Source organism: Schistocerca cancellata, chromosome 2 (assembly GCF_023864275.1).
Source record: "Schistocerca cancellata isolate TAMUIC-IGC-003103 chromosome 2, iqSchCanc2.1, whole genome shotgun sequence".
Classification (NCBI taxonomy): Eukaryota; Metazoa; Arthropoda; class Insecta; order Orthoptera; family Acrididae; genus Schistocerca; species Schistocerca cancellata.
The window spans coordinates 597,639,821-597,660,995 of NC_064627.1; the positions used below are offsets into that span (position 1 = coordinate 597,639,821).

The following is a 21,175-nucleotide window of genomic DNA, read 5'->3' on the forward strand; positions in this document are numbered from 1 at the left end:
AATTATAATAAATGATAATGAATGATAATAAATAATAATAAATGATAATAAATAATAATGAATGTTAATGAATGATAATCAATAGTAATAATAAAGACAAGTACAGTCTTTGCATGCATTATCCTCTTGGAATTCAAACTTCCCACCATTTTATTTCTTCTGAAGGCTTAGGTTAGTGGACGTAGCACAACTGGCCGATTTTCCCCGCCAAAATTCAAAATTGCCGCCATTTTTTTATTGAGGTTAGGTTAGTGGATGTAGCACAATTGGACTACTCTCCCGCCAAAATCCGCCATCTTGGATGACGTCATGCGATGTTGCCAAGTCTACATGCCACCATCTTGTATGAAGTCATCGCCGCCATCTTGAATAAATTTGGCAACAATGCAATGTGCGCTGGCGCCCGTCTTGTCCCCCTACTGACATCATCCAAGAACCAGATTTCAGCACGATGGTGGCAGAAGTGTCCATGGAACATCATCATCATCAATTCAAAAGCTGTTATAAGACGAACACAGACAAGTGTAACATGAGGGTAGTGGAGTGTAGCTGATCGAAAGTAGGCGATTCTGGGAGAATTAAATAAGATTAGACACGAAATGTAATAGTTATGTCTTGACAGCAAAATAGTCGACGATGGCCAGTGTAAAGAAGAAATACAATGAAAACAACTAATTTCTTAGCTTAAATTTTACTGTACTGAAGTCTTTTATGAAAGTGTTTGGAGTATAGTATTGGATGGAAGCAAATCGTCGCCTATAAACACGACAGTTAAGAAGAGAATGGTAGTTTGTCAAACATCTTACAGATGAATTTTTAAGATTGGGTGGGTATATCAGTTAACCAACAGAAGGGTACTAAATGGAGAAAAAAAAAAAACTTTGTGTTCTGCCTTCCATCAGGTCTTGTCACGAGGGAAGCCTCGTCAGAGAGGTCCACCGCATGAGCGTCTTGGGGAGTGATTCCAGTGGTGGTTTCCCGTTGTCTTCCACTGATGATAATGAGGACAACACAACACCCAGTCCCTGAGTGGAGGAAATCTCCGACTCAGCCGGCAATCGATCCCGGGCCCCTCGGCGTGAGAAACCGCCGCGCTGACCACTTTTCTTACGCTCTATCCTTTTTTTTTAAATTTTTAATAACACCCAGTCACTGAGGGGAGAAAATCCCTTACCCATTCGGGAATAGAACCCGGGCTCCTAGGACGGCAATCCGTCACGCTGACCGCTTTTTCTTTCATTTTTATTGTTTTTTTTTCTATTTTTATTTTTATGATTAATTATAAGTTAAAACAGGCATTTGAAAAAAAGGGATACAAAAGTAGCATAGACGGGTCTCAAACCAGGGCCGCCTGGACGGGAGTCTCGCTCGCTTGCCTTGTTTTTTGTTGTTTGTTTTTTCTCTACCAACTTTTTTTATAAGGAAAAAGGCGTCTTTCAGTTACGACAAACAAAATTAGAATGTACATCCATAGTAACAACAGAACAAGAGTTCCTTCGAAACTATGAAATAGAATATGAAACTAATAGTAGGATGATAGATAATAAAGAAAGAAAATGTAAGCAAGTCTTGCACGCCATTCCATGCGCATGGCCCATCTGCGTACAGATTCCATGTTCCAAGTTGATAAAACATTTCGCAGCGTGTGGAGCTCCATGACGGCGGTCATCCTCTGCCCGGTACTCCCCAACTGTGAGCGGAGTTATCGAAGACACTGCGCCGATAGTTCGCAAACCGTTCAGCTACTGGGGCGGACTGAAGACGAAGTAAATATTCCAGAATTTGAATCAAGAACAGCTGCCAACATGAGTAATGTAGAAGTAGATATCCTCGAAGTAGCGAAGCAACTTAAATCACTTACCAAAAGCAAGTATTCCGGTCCAGAGTGTATACCAGTTAGGTATACACTCCAAGAACTAACTCTTTACTCACACGAGGTGTTGAGTGCTACTGACAAAGGATTTCAAAGAGATTCTGTGTTTCGAGATTTCCAGAAAGTGTTTGACACTGTACCACAGAAACAGCTTGTAGTGAAATAGCGTGCTTATGGAATATCGTCTCAGTTATATGACTGGAATCGTGATTTTCTGTCAGAGGGGTCACAATTCGTAGAAACTGACGGAAAGTCATCGGGCAGAACTGAAGTGATTTCTGGCGTTCCGCAAGGTAGCGCTATAGGCCCCTGCTCCCCCTTATCTAAATAAACGATATAGGAGAGAATTTGAGCAGCCGTCTTAGGTTGTCTGCAGATGATGCTGTCTTTTATCGATTAGTAAAGTCATGACAAGATCGCAACAGATTGCAAAACAGTTTTAGAAAAGATATCTCTATGGTGCAAAAATTGGCAATTGACCCTAAATAACGAAAAGTGTGAGGTCATACTCATGAGTGATAAAAGGAAATCAGTCAAATCTAGAAGCCGTAAGTTCAACTAAATACCTAGGAATTACAATTACGAACAAGGTAAATTGATAGGAACACACAGAAAATGTTGCGAAGAAGGCTAACCAAAGACTGCGTTTTATCGGTAGAATACTTAGAAAACGTCACTTAAAAAATGTAACAGATCTACTAAAGAGACTGCCTACACTACGCTTGTCGGTCCTCTTTTAGAATACTGCTGCAAGGTGTGGGATCCTTACCAGATAGGACTGACGGGGTACACTGAAAACGTTCAAAGAAGGGCAGTACGTTTTGTATTATCGCAAAATATGGGAGAGAGTGTCACTGAAATGATACAGGATTATGGCTGAACACTATTAAAAATAAAGGCCTTTATCGTTACGACGGAATCTTCTCACGAAATTCTAATCACCAATTTTCTCCTCCGAATGCAAAAATATTTTGTTGACACCGAGCTACATAGGGAGAACCTACCAACCTAATAAAATAAGGGAAATCACAGCTCCCACGGAAAGATACAGGTGTTCGTTTTACCCGAGCGCTGTACGAGATTGGAATAATAGAGAATTATTGTGAAGATGGTTCGATAAACCCTCTGCCAGGCATCTAAATGTGATCTGCAGAGTAGCCATGTAGATGAAGATGAATCGTATCATTGACATTCTTTCACCGTGAATTTTAATACCTCTTCTGAACCTTGCTTTTATTTCCATCGTTGCTCCTTCGATGTAGTTACACAATATAGTTACAAATTAATTGTTTTGTGGTATGTGTCGATATGTAACATTTTCTTCATATATGCACTGAGTTTGTTGCACTCACATCTGAATGGACTATTTGTAACCCTCAGTTTTGAAAATAATCTGTTAAATTAATTTTATTTTCTCCAGATTTACTTTACCTACATCTCGCCTCAAGGTTTCCGCTTATTGTATTTTAAACTTCTTACAAAATGAACAGTGTCGCTTGGGGTATTTGATTGAGCCTCTGAGAATAGTGTTTGGTCTTCCTCCATCAAAAGCTCACATGCTGTAAGCCGTATTCTTGAGTGGTTTTATTATTAATCATTTCGTCATAACCCTCTAATTCTTCTAATTGCGTGCTCAGCTTTTCATTGCAACGTATATGACATACACTGTGTAAATTCCATCGTTCTGTTTCTGTTAGATTGGGGATAGACTACTTCTCGATGTACGCTGCAGAATGATTTTGACGCTACTTTCCTATTGTGACAATAACTGAGTCCCCCTACGGAATATCAGACCAGCTGTGTGGCTGGATTGAAGAGTTTTTAGCAAACAGAACGCAGCATGTTGTTATCAACGGAGAGACGTCTACAGATGTTAAAGTAACCTCTGGTGTGCCACAGGGGAGTGTTATGGGACCATTGCTTTTCACAATATATATAAATGACCTAGTAGATAGTGTCGGAAGTTCCATGCGGCTTTTCGCGGATGATGCTGTAGTATACAGAGAAGTTGCAGCATTAGAAAATTGTAGCGAAATGCAGGAAGATCTGCAGCGGATAGGCACTTGGTGCAGGGAGTGGCAACTGACCCTTAACATAGACAAATGTAATGTATTGCGAATACATAGAAAGAAGGATCCTTTATTGTATGATTATATGATAGCGGAACAAACACTGGTAGCAGTTACTTCTGTAAAATATCTGGGAGTATGCGTGCGGAACGATTTGAAGTGGAATGATCATATAAAATTAATTGTTGGTAAGGCGGGTACCAGGTTGAGATTCATTGGGAGAGTCCTTAGAAAATGTAGTCCATCAACAAAGGAGGTGGCTTACAAAACACTCGTTCGACCTATACTTGAGTATTGCTCATCAGTGTGGGATCCGTACCAGATCGGGTTGACGGAGGAGATAGAGAAGATTCAAAGAAGAGCGGCGCGTTTCGTCACAGGGTTATTTGGTAACCGTGATAGCGTTACGGAGATGTTTAACAAACTCAAGTGGCGGACTCTGCAAGAGAGGCGCTCTGCTTCGCGGTGTAGCTTGCTCGCCAGGTTTCGAGAGGGTGCGTTTCTGGATGAGGTATCGAATATATTGCTTCCCCCTACTTATACCTCCCGAGGAGATCACGAATGTAAAATTAGAGAGATTAGAGCGCGCACAGAGGCTTTCAGACAGTCGTTCTTCCCGCGAACCATACGCGACTGGAACAGGAAAGGGAGGTAATGACAGTGGCACGTAAAGTGCCCTCCGCCACACACCGTTGGGTGGCTTGCGGAGTATAAATGTAGATGTAGATGTAGAGTTGACCAAGTATGTAACGTATCTCTCACTGTACATCTCCCAGTCCCCCCCTGTGCCATGTGGTGTGGTGTGGTGTGCCCGCAGTTAAGAAGAGCGAGATCGTGCGGTGCTCGGCCATCTTCCAGAAGGCGGAGGCGCTGTACCAGCTGGGCGACTTCGAGCACAGCCTGATGTACCACCACCGCGGACTGCGCCTGCGGCCAGAGCTCGACGGCTTCCGTCTGGGCGTCCAGAAGGCGCAGCAGGCCATCCAGAACACCATCGGCGGTGAGTCTGGGTCCCTCGCACAGCACGTCTGGCGTGTATCGGAACTACTTACACTGAGACATGGTGTTCATCTTAATTCTTATTTTAATGTGACTACATAGTGACCAGTTGCACATGTGTTTACTTGGCAGTAAACAACAACGAGTTTAATAAGAAGCAGTACTGTATAATTCATTGGTACCGTACAGGCTACATCTTACAACATAGTCATAGCATAGGTCTTTTATGGCTCAGATGGACGTTCCCATAAAATGTTCTGCACATAGCTCTCAACACTAGCTGTGCTGTTTATCACGAATTTTATACCGCAAGATAAGTGGTCAATGATTATTCTGGCTGAGTTATCACGCAGTTCTAAACTAAATTTCAGTGAAAAATAATAAAATTCTTTTTCTGCTAAATTGTCTACGCCTTATATTGTAGGTTATTTACAACAATTTTTACGGGAGATTATACTGACAGCGATGCTTTAGTTAAGAATAGCAATTGCTTAAAGAATCGTCAGTAGGGTTATTGGTAGCATATTCTTGCTCCACACTACTGTATAGTCGAAAATTACTCTGTTATCGCTGGAATAAAGCAGAATATGTTTCTGTAGGGCAGTATTCAATAAAAATGAGATAACTATGCTTACTGATTGATAGTGAAAAAGTTGTTCGTGTTAAATTTACCAGTAGTGTAGCTCCACTGTTAATCACGAACCTCTTTTTCATAAAAAGAGAGATCGGTTGCAGAAAACCAGTTAATAATTCTGAGATAGTTGTTTACAGTTTCCTTTTTTATTGCTTGTCTATTGCAGTTAATTTCAGAAGTCGCATCATCTGCAGGGGCTGGGTTCAAATATGTCGATCTCAAGAGTGGGGTTCGCAAGAATGATTGTCTTGCGGGAAGGCAGTGAAGCAACAGGGAATGGAATGGACATGGAAATGGACGTTTGGCGTCATTGGCCGGGAGGCCCCGTGCGGTGCAGGTCCGGCCGCCTTGGTGCGGGTCTTATTACATTCGACGCCACATTGGGTGACCTGCGCCACGGATGGGGATGAAATGATGATGAAGATAACACAACACCCAGTCCTTGAGCGGTGAAAATCCCCGACGCAGCCGGGAATCGAACCCGGGCGTGTAGGACGGCAATCCGTCACGCTGACCACTTTTTTTATTTTTTTATTTTTATAGAGCCTCCCTTCTTCCCTCACAGTCCTTCCATAAGCTCACCTTGTTTGCCTTATTCGGCTAGCTTCTATGCTTTAATGTTTTACTATTATTATTATTATTATTATTATTAAGGGAGTTCATCGGTGTACCAAGTCTTTTTTTATTTGGATTTTTGTATTTTTTATTTTCATTTTATTTTATTTTTTGAAACTGATTCTCAGTTTTCTTACTTTTTTTGTTTTTTATTTTGCCTTTTTTCGGTTCCCTATTGTTTCTGTAAGCCTGGCGCTTTAACCACTTTTGCTAACATAAAGGAGGTAAATATTATTGCTTAATATTATTTAAAGGAAATTAATCTTCCTCTTGAGAATGGAAACACATATATAGTAAATTAAAGTGAACGTGAAGTTTCTCATCTTCATAAGAAACATAAAATCTTGTATCCTCTTGAAATTAAAACGTTTTTAGAACATAAAACTTTTCTTATCACACGAGGCGATTAAAACTAAAAAAATGTCTAATTTGTACATGATGGTTTGGTCTTGTGCTTCTTGCCACGGACATTGTTTCTTTTCTGAAATGCCTCACAAAAGGAACTAACACATTCTTGTTCCACTTATCTGTAATCATGCAAGGGTATCCTATCAGAAATTCGTACCAATCCTTATCTATTATTGTTCTCTGTAGCATTTTATTCCATGATTCTATTTAAGAAGCAAGCGAAATTGTTTTTGTAGTATGTTGACCGCACGAGATGATGGTGCTGAGTCCTTAAGTACACCCAGTAATCTTATTTACTTTTATCTTCTGCCCTCAAGATACAATGTAGCATGTGCACTTTTAGCCAGTTAACAGCGTTTCTTTTCGTATTAGGATATGGTACTGCGTCTGGATTCAGAAAATCTGCGGCGGTGAAGACGGTTGGCGATTTCCTGTTGAGGGTCGCTAACTTTTGCTTAACTATATGCCAAATTTCTCTGACTTTCTCACGCATCAATCGGTGTTCTTCAGTATCAAGAAGGTTGCGTGACGTGCACAGGGGCGAATTTGTGAGATGTATAGCATGCAATTTGGAATTATTTGATATTTTCCTGTACAATGCATTACACCAAGTTGCTTTCACCTTGGAGGGTAGGCTCCGAGCGTGGATGTTTTTCCAAATTGCAGACCAATCATTGTTAGGGTACTTTCTTTCAATGATATTTCTTTCCTTAGCTTCCATCAAATATGTATTTATGTCCTTTACTTTCGTCAATTGCTGTTCTGAGAGCATCGATGAGATGTAACTGTATTCAACGAGAAAAGTTTTTAGGTGACAAAGACCGGCTGGTATATGCTGCACATCTATTGGCGGCTGCATGCTTGCAGGAGCAATTTCTTTCAGCAAGTGGGCCGTTAAGCTGTCCGGCAGCTGTTTCCATTGCCTGTACATGCGACTCACGTAGGACGATCGTGACTTGTAACTGACATCAAGGGGATTTAAGCCTCCTTTCCGTGTGGGGAGTGTTAGTGTATCGAACTTCACTTTGGATATGTTGCCTTGGCTCACAAAGCTTCCTATCGCGGACATAATTCTCCTGGCTGTTTCTAATGGCATCGGCAAAGCTTGTGCAACATAGCTAAGTTTGGATGTTATATACACATTTACTAGAATGATTTTCTGTATCTCGTCCAGTTGCCTCATACTGTTCCCTTGTACAGATGCTCGTATGCTTGCAAGTATTTTTTTGTAATTGATGGCAATGGTGTGTTGGATGTGGCTCCTAAATTCAATACTCAAACATTTCAATTTGGATACTTCGGTCAACTGTTCCTGATTTTGCATGCGTATTCCTCTGCCTACGTTCATGATGCCTGACTTTCTTTTATTTAGTTTGGCGCCAGAAGCAAGTTCATATGTGCGCACAATCTGAAGAGCTTCCGCCACTTCATATTCATTTATGACCAGGACGCCCACATCATCTGCGTAGGCGCTGCACACTATTTTCTTGCCGTATATATGCAGCCCTTGTAGGTGATGCGTGAGTGTCACGAGGGGAGGTTCTATAGCTATTGCGAAAAGGGCCATTGACATTGGTCAACCTTGTCGTACGGATCCAGTCATCTCAATCTCATTGCTGAGTTGTCCGTTTATCAGTATTCGTGCTATACGGTTTTTTAATATTTGTTGAATAATCGTCATGAATCATGGTGGGAATCCCGTTGCTTCCATGATACCGAGGAGATACTTCTGATCTACTCTGTCAAAAGCCTTCTCGAAGTCTAATGACACTAATGCACATTTTATTCGGCAGACATTTGCGGTTGATATTATATCCCTGTATTCGCATATATTCTGATAGGTGTTTCCGTTCTTTGCCTACACATGTTTGGTATGGGCCAATTATAGAGTTAATAACCATTTTCATTCTTCTTGCTAATACGCGGACCATAATTTCGAATTCACTGTTGAGTAATGATACTGGGCGAAGATATTCTGTTTCTTTGCTAAGAAAGTTTTTTGAGTTAGAACTATGGTTCTTTCAGGAAATTCTTTGGGAACATCAACATTTCCGTTCAAAAGTTCGTTGAACATGCATAGCAACTTACTTTTTAGTTGTGGCCAGAACACTTGGTAGAACTCCACGGGGATACCATCAGGTCCTGGAGATTTATTTTTAGGACCCTTTGCTATTACATCTTTCAGTTCGTCCTACTCTATTTCAGCCGTAACATTTTGTACTTGCTCTGTGCCAATTATGCCTGATACGTTGCTAGCAATGTCTCGCCGCGCCTCGTCGTCGGTAGGTTGGTTGGACATAATATCTGAGATGTATTTATGAACCGCGTCTTGAATTTCACTCTGTTTTGTGAGACTGGTCCCATCAGGTAACTTAACTTCTGTCAATATTTTTCTGTTTCCTCTCCTATTCTCACGAATTACATGGTACATCGCTGTTTCTTCCCCTTCTACAATATTTTGCATCCTTGCTCTGATTTTAAAATCTTCTGAGTGTCGCCTATTCAGTGCAAAGAGTTTTGCTTTAATTTTCTGAATCCGTGTGTAGTTCTCCATTAACCGTGTGTCTAGGGTGTACAGTTCTCTAAGACAGCTAAAATAAAACTCAGTCGTCTGTTTAATCCAGAAGCTTTTCTGTAGTTAGCAGTCGATTAGCATTCTTCTTTTTTTAGGCTTAGCACATTGTAGCCAGCAAGCAAAGGTAGAATTGCATCGCGGAAAACGTTTTTCGCATTCTTTCCATACATTAGTAAATGCCACGTGACATTCCTCATCTGGGAGATGTGTAACGTTGAGTTTTCATAAACCCCTCGCTCGGTAAGTCTCTTGTTTTTTCTAAATTTATTGTGGTGATGTACGCAGCGTGGTCCGAAAACATAGTGGGCCAGACCTCAGACTAGAGTATATGGTTCTTTAGGTTGGTCGATACGTAAATCCGGTCCACCCTGCCTGCTGAGTGGCTGGTAAAATATGTGAAACCGGGCTGTGCGCCAAAGGTATGTTCCCAGGTGTCGGTTAACTGCAATTGGTAGACTATTCTTTCCAGTTCTAAGGACTAGTTGAAATTCGGTGTCTGGTCTTTCGGACTAATGACAGAATTAAAATCGCCGGCTAGGATTATATAATCTTGATGTGTACCGAATAGATGAACGATTTCACTTTAAAAAAAACCGCTCTAGCTCGCCTGTTATTGTTGCCAGACGGTGCGTAAACGTTGATAATGCGTACGTTATTAACAGTCAGTGCAGTTCCACTACTGTTTTCAAGTTTGGCTACTTGTGTGATACGGATACCTTCTTTCGTAAAAATAGCGGTTCCCAGCTCTGCACCGATACCAGGGTTAGTTATGGCGATGTACCCGCGTATATTTTCTAATTTAATATCTGTTACTTCCAGTAACAATAGAACATCAACGTCAGCTGCGTATAGGAAGTCTTGCAGAAGTTGTAAATGCAAGGAGGGGCGTATCTTATTAATGTTCAATCTTTCGTAGGCTTGTGGTGCATTCATATTATCTTATTCACTATCGAAGTCAATATTCGTCATAAGAAGTGCTGTCGGACGTATATCCTTTTTCACATGTATGTGCCGGCAATGATGTATCCATCGTTTTCGGTTTATATATTGTTAGGCAGGAATCTGACCCGTTCCTCCAGTTTCATTTATTTCTTCATCTTGATTCATTTCGTCCGATTCATCAGCCCAGTTTGTGTGTTGATTATCTCTCGATGTGTCCTTTTCTGCATTTCTATTCTCAAGGAGAACCTTCTCTGTATCACATTTGCTATCAGCATTTAACCTTTTTAAATGTTCGGATAATAAGTTGCCTTCTCTTTATCTAAGGATAGATGATGAATGCAGCTAGCCGCTATCTCTGTGTAATGTCTTGTCTGTATAGACGTGTATCTGTTGCCTTTAAGATCCCTTCACCTTCACACATAAATCTATACAGTAAAGTAAGGTCCTCCCCGTTCTTGGCTGATCCGTGATAAGACAGGCGAAAAATTAGACTAATGGAGGGTTATTAGTATTATCTCTATTTTCATTCGCTCTCTCTCTTTCTCTCCTTTATCTATGTACAGTTTTTAATATAATATTTCATTACGTGAAATCAGCCAAATAGGATCTTTGGTGGAGTCCTTCGTCTTGGTAATCAGCGGCTGGCTTGCTGTAAGAGATCTTTACATTTATTATTACTGTTAAACACTGCAGTCAGTCGGGAGAATCAATCGTTTGGACAATTTGTTCCTTTTACGTAAGATTGCGAATTCCAGATGTGTACGAAGCCTTTTTGGACGATTTAACACAGACTCAGTGATTGCAGGCTCTCTTCGACACAGCTGAAACATCCCCACTAATTACAGGGTCAACGTGATCATAAAATGATTCAGAAAAAACTCATTCGTTCATTCACTCCAGAACAAAAAAGTCACAAACCTTATTTATGGAGGAAATTGTGTATTAAATCCATCTCCATTACATATCCAGATCTCCGGTGATACCACGCCTTAATTATTTTCCTTTTACAGTCTCTTTCTCCTCAAACAAACCGCTAGCGGCACAAATGTTAATTGGCTCGCTTTAACGAGAAGAAAAGCAGAATATGTATCTATCAGAAACACGTCAATCCCTCAACAGATACTCCAGAAGCTGCTCTAGTTACCCCTCTAACAACCATGGAGAATGCATATATGCATCTCTGCTATTTCAAAGAATAAACGCACTAGAAAACACTTTGGCGTCGTCGAGCTGTCGCCGCATATATTACGAGAAAATCAGATCAGATAACTTTTCCAAAGTGAATGAACGTGGCCGGTTTGACTGAAAATGATTAATTGGTGCGTGGTAGAGGGTATTTTCTGTGGGGACATTACAATGCCCCTCGCAGCGAGCGAAGTTTGTGAGCCTAATTTTGATTTACCAAACACACTTCGCAAGCTATCTATTAGTTCATGATTTTAAACATGGCTGCGGCAGCAACTGTTAAAATTCTTCACAACAATTCTTCCCAACAAAATAGGATTGCTCATGAATGTAGCGCAATTATAGAAAGAGAGGTCAAGTCGGTAAAAAACAGTGATTTAAAACAGAGAGGAGGTAACATTATTACTAGTATTAACCGTAAACTAAAAAATAATGAGGCTCTCATCACTAAATCAGACAAAGGAAATTCGCTTGTTGTAGCCTATAAAACTGAATATATTGCTAAAACTTTGGCTTTTTTCGAAGAAAATGGTATACTTGAAATTGAGCAGGATCATACCCCTATGTTACAAAAGCAAATTACGGATACGTTAAGAAGAAGTAAACATCTTATGAAAGAGTTTCAAAAGAAAACCTTAATTAATATGAACCCTAGAGCACCTATGCTTAGAAGTCAGTTTAAGGTACACAAAAGTCAACACCCAGTTCGTCCCATCGTTAACGGAATAAAGAGCCCACATCATAAACTAGCGAGATTTTTACACACTAAAATTAAAGAAGCCTTTGTTTTTGGAAACAACTACTCTGTTAAAAATAGTGCTGAGGTAATAAACAAGCTAAAATCGATAGAGATCACTTCTTCCTCTCGTTTGGTTTCTTTTGATGTCGTAAGTTTATACATTAATGTTCCAGTGGATATCACTCTTAAGATTATTGAAGGTAACATTCGACAACATAAAACTCTAAGTGAGCTACAGTTGTCGGAACTTATGTCACTACTGCATGTTGTACTAGATTACAATTACTTCCAGTTTAATGGTAAAATGTATGAACAACCATTCGGCTTAGCCATGGGTTGCCCGTTAGCTGGCATCTTAGCTGACATTTTTGTGAATGCACTAGAAGAAAATTTCTTCAAAAACAATCCTACGTTAGGCAATAAGATTTCTTTTTATGCTCGTTATGTTGATGATATACTCATACTGTTTCAAGGGTGTGACCAAGATCTACAACAACTGTTTCATGTTTTCAACAGTTTTCATGAGAAAATGAAATTCACAAAAGAGATTCAAAATAACGAGAGAGAACTCCATTTTCTTGATTTGAAACTCAAGTTATCGGGTAACACTATTAGCTTCGATATTTTTCGTAAAGAAACTTTTTCTGATAATATTATTCCAGCAGATTCCTGTCATCCTCAAACTCACAAGATCGCCTTTTTTCATTCCGCAGTTCATCGCGCTGTGAACACACCTTTAGCACAGAATTGTTTTGAAAATGAAATATCTTTATTAAAATCAGTAGCTACTAATAATGGATACGACCCTAAATTAATTGACCAAATTGCTAAGAAAAAAACAGCTGTAAAATTTTCTACTTTAGGAGATAACAGGGAAATAAAGTATGAGAGTAATAACTTTATTTCTATTCCACTTTTAGGGAACGTTTCATATAAGATAAGAAGACTTTTACAGAAACAATACGGTTATAGAGTTGCCTTTTCCGTAAATAATAGCCTGAAACGTAGAGTAATTCATAATATTGGAACACGAGAAGAACTCAGCACTAAGTCCGGGGTATACAAAATTACGTGTAACGACTGCCCAAACTATTACATAGGGCAGACAGGTAGACCCATTAAAGTTAGGTATAAAGAACACTTGTTAGGTAAAAATGGGGAGAACGTATATAATTCCACCTTTGCTGAACATCTATGGCTCTTACGGCACACGCCAAGTGAACTGGACGACGTAGAGCTGCTTCATGAAGCTAATAAAGGTTACAAACTAGACTTGCTCGAAGAATTAGAGATTTTCAAGCATCTGTCTCTAAAAGACGGTTTTGTTCTTAATGAACAGGTGCAGCTTCGAAACAAAAATTTTTTAGATAGTTTCAAACCCCTCATTGCCTTAATGTAACATAGTCTGGCTGACTAGTAGTTATTTTCTTGCTTGTTAATGCCGGTGAAATGCGTTTTTCCTGTCTTGTTGGGATTCTACATATTGTGGTGTTTGTTTGTTATGAATTTCAATGTGTATGTATGGTTAAATGACTACCATGTTTTATTCATAATGACACAATGTTTTCGTTTTATTACAATATTTTTTGTTGTTTCGCTAGTATGTATTTCATTGCCTATGTTACGCGAGACTCTCGCGCATTACACTAGTGCCCTCTCTCGTCAGATGTTCCAAGCGCAAGCTTTATCCGTTTGACACTAGGATACAGATAAATTGGTTCTATATTTCTATTTTACATAAATGTCTTTAATTGGCCTGATACGTTTTACTTATTAAGACAGAGTTTGAATTAACACAACCATTAATAATTTTTTGATGCGCTTATGTACGTATTTATGGATTTTAATATGCGCGAGTCTGGCACATGCAAGTGCCCTCTCTCGGCGAAACCATCTGCCCTAGTGCTTTCACACTCGTGTCTCAATAGTTCATAAGTGAAGTAATGCTGTTAATACTGTTCGCTTTGACCCTGTGCCCATTACACATGTTGTACAAATGGAGATGATGTTTTAATTACTGACGACGCCTTTGGCATAATTGTTTTTATTATCCTCCATTGCGTGATGTAATTTTAGTAAGTACTAATGGTTTTGTACCTACATTACTGTAGTAATTTCACCGTTACTTAAGCTTCTGTTTCTCACTTTCGTTGATATGGCTTTTCTAATGAATGTGTCTTTCTGTTCAGGAAGTTTTACTTCTGATGAAGGTATATTTATATGTACCGAAACCTTGGTCAAGAATTTTAATAAAAAGTTTTATCCTGCAACTGATTTTGGCTGTCATCCTTTATTGTGAACTATCTATTAGTGTGGGTAACCCGGAAGTGATGTCAGTCCTCCGACTGAAAAAAAAAATAATGTTTAAGACAGACGAAGAAAAGAAACATTGAAAACAGAAGAAATGAAGAGACAGGTACCACGGCTGTATTGCTTTTACGTGCATCAAAGTGTTATATCTGCTGTGCACAACCAAGGAAGATGATCTTTCATGAAACTGTTATCAGGGTCCACCCGAATTAGCAGGGAAACCTTGGAAAACCTCTTAAGCCTAGACCCCCAGCCTACGGTACATAGAAGATAGGATAGCCTACAGAAGAGAAAAAATAATTTTGAAATTGATCTCTAAAGGAAAGATTGGAGAAGAGTGATTTGTGCCTCTAGCTAAAAAAAATTTTACAATCAATAACTCGAGTGTTTTTTTTTTTTCAGTCTTGTTCGCAGCACAATATCTTGCGGTGCTGAAACTCCCCCGGATCTTGCATGTCCCCGACGTCCACATTTGTAGTCGGTCTTCTACGCGGCCCACAATGGGAAGAGTAGAAGGGACAGGGATACCAGATTTTACATGCAACATTCATTCCAAAAGAATTAGCAATGATCGAAAGGGAAACTCTTCCTGTAAAAGAATTGGTTAGGTTGCACCGTCCAAGGTTCTCCTTTTTGAAAACAATATCCCTATCCTATATCAGCGCACACTCCGCTGCAGAGTGAAAATCTCATTCTGGAATATCCCTATGACTTCATGCATCCTTTTACTTACGACGTACTGCAAGGAATTTAGCCATTGACTTAAGGTTTCCATTTATCGATTGACTAATGCTGTTGCCGAAAACATCATAATATTTACTCTAGTTTGAATTTTCTTTTGGACCTCGCATCACCACTTGTGCATATAAGTCCAAAAATTCTGACACATTTTCTGTCAATGATTTATTCTTCGTAATTTAAAGGATTCATGCAACTTGCAGTAGATTTTGGATTCAAATGATCGAATAAGGGAAAGTGTGGTTCATTTTATCCAAAGACATAATCCATCATTTCCTTGAAAAGTCATATCATTTATCTATACTGATAAAATTTTTATCCTAAATAAATATATTTCTCCGCTTGATTGCTGTAATGTAAAAGTTATAAGTAGTGAGGAATGTGGATTCACTTCTTTCATTTATTCTCCTATTCATCCGGCATTCATACATGCGCGTATATGGAAATGGATTTTCAAACAAAATTCCAAAGTGAACAAGACCCATTAAATAACTACTAATTCTATGAATATTACTTTCTTTTGACATTCAACAATAAATCAAGAACTCTTAACGTCTAATTATTATACTTTTTTTTGAAGTTCAATATCAATCAGTTTCCCCTCGCGTTTGATGCGAGTCTCTTACAAAGCATATCTGTGTTGTCTCTATCGATTCTAACTCTCGCGCCGACGTCAATTGTTTTGCGCGGGAAATTATCTTTGCGGCGTTAACCGTCACTCATGAAACCACAAAACTTCACTTCACACGTTTACACATCTAAGCGTGCACTTGAAATTATATATGAACATTCACTGGGAACCTCTTTTGATTATGCAGTGTCATTTTCGGGAAATATTTCTTTCTTCTTGAAGATCATTCAGATCCTTTACAATTCTTAATGACAATAGCAATGCTAATGTTCTATGTTTACCCAAACACAGGTGAAGCCTATCTCCACTATCTTCTTTGCAGCACTCGATAATAATAGTTAGCCACTATTTCTACAATCTGTGTCACTGATTAATTATTTCAGTTTAAAGTTTTCTAACACTAAACACACACAGTTTATTGTTATGTTTTTACGAGCGTTCATCTCTGTCACTCGCAACACCATTCCTCACTATCTTCTAATCTTCATTAAATTTTTTCAAGTCGTTATGGGAAAATAACCCTTTAATTTTGTTAGATCCCGCGTATGCTAACAGATAAGCCCCAGGGTTCCGAATTTGTAGAATGATGTATGGGCCAGTATATAATAACTCCCATTTCTTTATACTCTTCTTTATTAAGGATGATTTGGTATATCTTTTGACTAGTACCTTCTCTCCGACGTGGTACGCCTGTACCCTCTTGACTAATATGTCATATTGCTGTTTTCTCTGATCAGCCTTTTGCGTCATATTTATGATGGCTTGTATTATTTTTTCTTCCCAAGGCATCTCCGTTTCCTGAGTTTTGGGCATATGTTCAGTCCAGAAGTTTTCTTCTTTTGCCTCGAACATCAATTCATGAGGTGTATATCCAGTGGAGGAGTGGGGCATGTTGTTGTATATCTGCTCAAATTCTTCCACGTAATTTTCCCACGCAGTCTGCGCTCTATTTCCTTTTGAACTTGAGCCTTTAACCTACAGGGAACAGGATAGAAAGTTCTACAATACGTTTCGTGCGGCTTAACGTAGATGGCATATGTATCCCTTAATAACTCCTGGCCTTTCATCAAAAACGTTTTCATACGTTAATAATAATTCATTGAGCTGCCTCTTCTGATCTTCGATAATGCAGTCGGATTCATTTAACTTTTCAAACACTAATTGACCGAAATCTGCTTTGACTTGGAACTCATTAATTACGTACTCTTTAGAATTTTTGGCCGTCCTGATTACTTGCACACTGATCCCACAATTATATTTTCTCATAAGGCAACTGCAACTCAATTTCTTGTTTATTAACATTCAACCAAATTTTTCCTGTTTTAAAATCTATTCTGCATCCATATTGACGTAGGCTGTCGACTCCGATAATGCGATCTACCACCAAATTTTTCACAACAAGGAATGTGCTTAATATTGCTACATTTCGGAATTCCACACCAAGCAGTGACTGCACCTTTACATTAACCGATCGAGCCCCAACGGCGCCTTTTATTCTGCAATTTTGAACTGGAAAAATTGGTACTCGTCTTATATTTCTGATCCTGTTAAATAGTGCCTCCGAAATAACATTTGTGGTTGCGGCTGTGTCTAAAACCGCCACTATAGGTACGGTCTCTATAATGACTTGCACTTCGGCTACTGGCACTTGTTCCTTATCCTCATATTGTGGTTCTAAGTCCTCGGTCATTATACGTTGGCATGGGTACACATATCCTGTTGCCCCTCAACCAACTGTTGACCGCTCCTCCGGGGCACGAGTGGGTCCTTACAAGTTTGTTGGATTTTTATTTGTCTGCTGGTTGACATCATCCGTCACTTCGTTAATTACCGGTTGATTCGTAGATGTCCGTTCCCACTGATGTTGGCTCTTTGAATTCGTTTCTCCCGGTTGATTCCACTTTCTATTATTGTTATTATTCCAAGCTTGGGGTCTGAAATTTCTTTCGTTCCCCCACACGGGGTTGTATCTTTCCCCGTTCCTGTTGTTCCTTGAGTAGCTCCTCGCAAGACCATTGCCGGGATTACTATTGATATTTTGAGGGATTCCTCCATTATTTAACGATCTCTGTTCATTCCTTCGAAGTGTCGATTGATCGCCATTGGTATAACCCATACTTCCACCTTGCCTACCGTTTGGCGGAGGTTCTATCGCCCTATATTGGAATCTGTTATCACGGGCTTTCTGGTTGTTCTCTTCGATAATATCTATTGATCTAACGTCGTGAGGAACGACTCCAAGTCTTTGTCGTTGGCGTAAATCCATTGATTCCGGATGCTAGTTGGTAGTCTTGCCTTAAGTATGCTTATTATGTCTGGCAAGGGCATAGGTCTGTCCCAGTATCTCGTTTTATTTATATTTTTTTTTCGAAATACCTTCTGAGGCTTCCTTTCGAAAAGGAGAAAGGCTCTGGGTAGAGCACCTCCTGCCTTAGGCGTTCCTGTACCCCTTCTGACCAGAACTTTGCTAAAAACGCCTTCCCAAAATCGTCATATGTCGGGCAAACAGAAGTCATGTCCGATGCCCAGATCGCCCCCGAACCTTGTATATATCCTGTAACAACACTGATCTTCTGCCTCTCCGACCAATTTCTGGGTAGCACTCCTCTGAAACTTCGAATAAAAACAATTGGATGGACCCCCCTTTTGTCAGGGTTAAAAATCTGGAATTGCCGATGCTTTATCATTTTTTCTTCGGTATGGCAAAGGCTTTCGTAATCTCCGTTAGATAAGAATTCACGCGAACAACCAGCTTGTGGCAATTTAATGTTTGAATTACTTGCACAAGTCGGTATTGTGTGCGAATGGGCAGTAACTGGCTCTGTAGTCGCTGCCAACTTCTGCTGCTGCCCTGTATTCATTTGTTCTGAGCTTTGTTGTGAAGCGCGCATCGACTCTTCTATCGTTTGTTTCCAATGCTCCAAATCAGCACCTAACTGCTGTCGCACCTCCTCAAGTCCTTTCGCAAACAAATTCTCTTCCTGTTTGCCAGATAAACTCTGGAATGCTGCCTTAACATTTTGCTCAACGTTTTCACACATTAGCCTTTTGTTTTCTAATGTGATTTCGGATTATTTACCCGTTAATACGTTAATTTGGTGGTCTATAACGTCTTGACGCTCTGTCAGATGTTCAACGCTTTCCTTTAGGTTAGTCTGTGTACGTGTCAATTCAGGAAGTTGCGCAATTGCACATGACATGGCGTCTTGCTTTTGTACTAATTGCGGAACCATTTCCACTTGTTCCCGTACAGTATCTATCTTAATAGCCACATACTCCTTCATTTCGACACGTACGCGGTGAGTAGATTCCTCACATTGTGTTTTCACCAATTCTATTTGTGCAGTTAATTTTCGTTCCGTCTCTTCGGCCTGATATTTGAGTTCCTTGGTCTTCGCCTCTATCCGCTGTTCTAATTCGGAAAAACTGTCTTGTAACTGCTCCTTAATCTCAGTCTGGACTAATTTCATCTTTTCTTGAGTTTGAGTGACTGTCACTAATTGTGCTTTAATATCGGTTTTCAGATTCCTGCCCTTCAGTAACTGAGGCTAATTTCGCGTTAATGTCGGTTTTCAAAGTATTCATGCTCTCGGTAATCATCTGCATCTGTCTCATGATAATTACCAATGGATCTAATCCCTGCTGCGCACTTGCTGTTACACCTCCAGCCGTGTCTACAGGGCGTTCTGTTGCGCTATCTGTAGCCATCGGTCCTACAACAATATATAACTCCCTTTTACTGTCACTATATGTAACTCCGTTCACACAAGAGTACTTGTGTGTCTACTTTCTCAATGTACATATACAGATAAATGCAAGTGGGACAGGTCAATCGTAACACTTCGTATATCTGACACGAACACAATTAATCACTGTTCAAATATCAAATAGCACTAAACAGAAGTGCGTATACTTCGTCTGCACTAGAAAGCCTTTAAAATATAGATATATATAACACCTTTACTCTGCGCCCTGCGTGCTGTCTTTCGGGTTTATTTGTAGATCCAATTATATCACCTGCGAGTCTTTCCTCTCTTTTCCAAGCGTCAGTTAGGTTAGCTCGTCGTAGTTGACATGAAACAGAGAACAAAATTATTATAGCAACGTCCAAAAACGTGTCCTGTCACGGATTGGCCATTTTAACCTTTTTAAATGTTTGGATAATAAATTGCCGTCTCTTTATCTAAGGATAGAGATGAATGCAGCTAGCCGCTATCTCTGTGTAATGTCTTGTCTGTATAGACGTGTATCTGTTGCCTTTAAGATCCCTTCACCTTCACACATAAATCTACACAGTAAAGTAAGGCTCTCCCCGTTCTTGGCTGATCCGTGATAAGACAGGCGAAAAATTAGACTAATGGAGGGTTATCAGTATTATCTCTATGTTCATTCGCTCCCTCTCTTTCTCTCCTTTATCTATGTACAGATTTTAATATAATATTTCATTACGTGAAATATGCCAAATAGGATCTTTGGTGGAGTCCTTCGTCTTGGTAATCAGCGGCTGGCTTGCTGTAAGAGATCTTTACATTTATTATTACTGTTAAACACTACAGTCAGTCGGGAGAATCAATCGTTTGGACAATTTGTTCCTTTTACGTAAGATTGCGAATTCCAGATGTGTACGAAGCCTTTTTGGACGATTTAACACAGACTCAGTGATTGTAGGCTCTCTTCGACACAGCTGAAACTTCCTCACTAATTACAGGGCCAACGTGATCATCAAATGATTCAGAAAAAACTCATTCGTTCATTCACTCCAGAACAAAAAAGTCACAAACCTTATTTATGGAGGAAATTGTGTATTAAATCCATCTCCATTACATATCCAGATCTCCGGTGATACCACGCCTTAATTATTTTCCTTTTACAGTCTCTTTCTCCTCAAACAAACCGCTAGCGGCACAAATGTTAATTGGCTCGCTTTAACGAGAAGAAAAGCAGAATATGTATCTATCAGAAACACGTCAATCCCTCAACAGATACTCCAGAAGCTGCTCTAGTTACCCCTCTAACAACCATGGAGATGCATATATGAATCTCTGTTATTTCAAAGAATAAGCGCACTAGAAAATACATTGGCGTCGTCGAGCTGTCGCCGCATATATTACTAGAAAATCAGATCAGATAACTTTTCCAAAGTGAATGAATGTGGACGGTTTGATTGAAAATGATTAATTGGTGCGTGGTAGAGGGTATTTTCTGTGGGGACATTACAAACTTCAATCTTTAGCGGGACAAATGGTTCGGTGACATTTGGCATGGTGTACTTGGTTTGGCTTGCAACTGGTCAGATGCATGCATACTCATAACCGGATTACTATGTGGTTCTTCATGTAGTTTGTTGCTTATCTGCTTAGCTTTTTCCAGCAATGGCGGTGCCATTTGTTCAGCACACTTGTGAGCCAGTCTCCTCTTTTTATGCTTCCTTGCAGGACTGCCTCTTGGGGAAATTTC

General features: G+C 39.7%; 1 protein-coding gene across 1 annotated transcript in view; it reads left to right on the top strand.

Moving 5' to 3' along the window:
* Window positions 1-21,175, top strand: part of LOC126156886 (outer dynein arm-docking complex subunit 4-like) — a 170,615-nt gene that overhangs the window by 105,038 nt on the left and 44,402 nt on the right. The window contains exon 4 of the mRNA XM_049916339.1: window positions 4,768-4,942. Within this exon, the coding sequence (XP_049772296.1) occupies window positions 4,768-4,942 (175 nt within the window). The remainder of the gene's footprint in view (window positions 1-4,767; window positions 4,943-21,175) is intronic.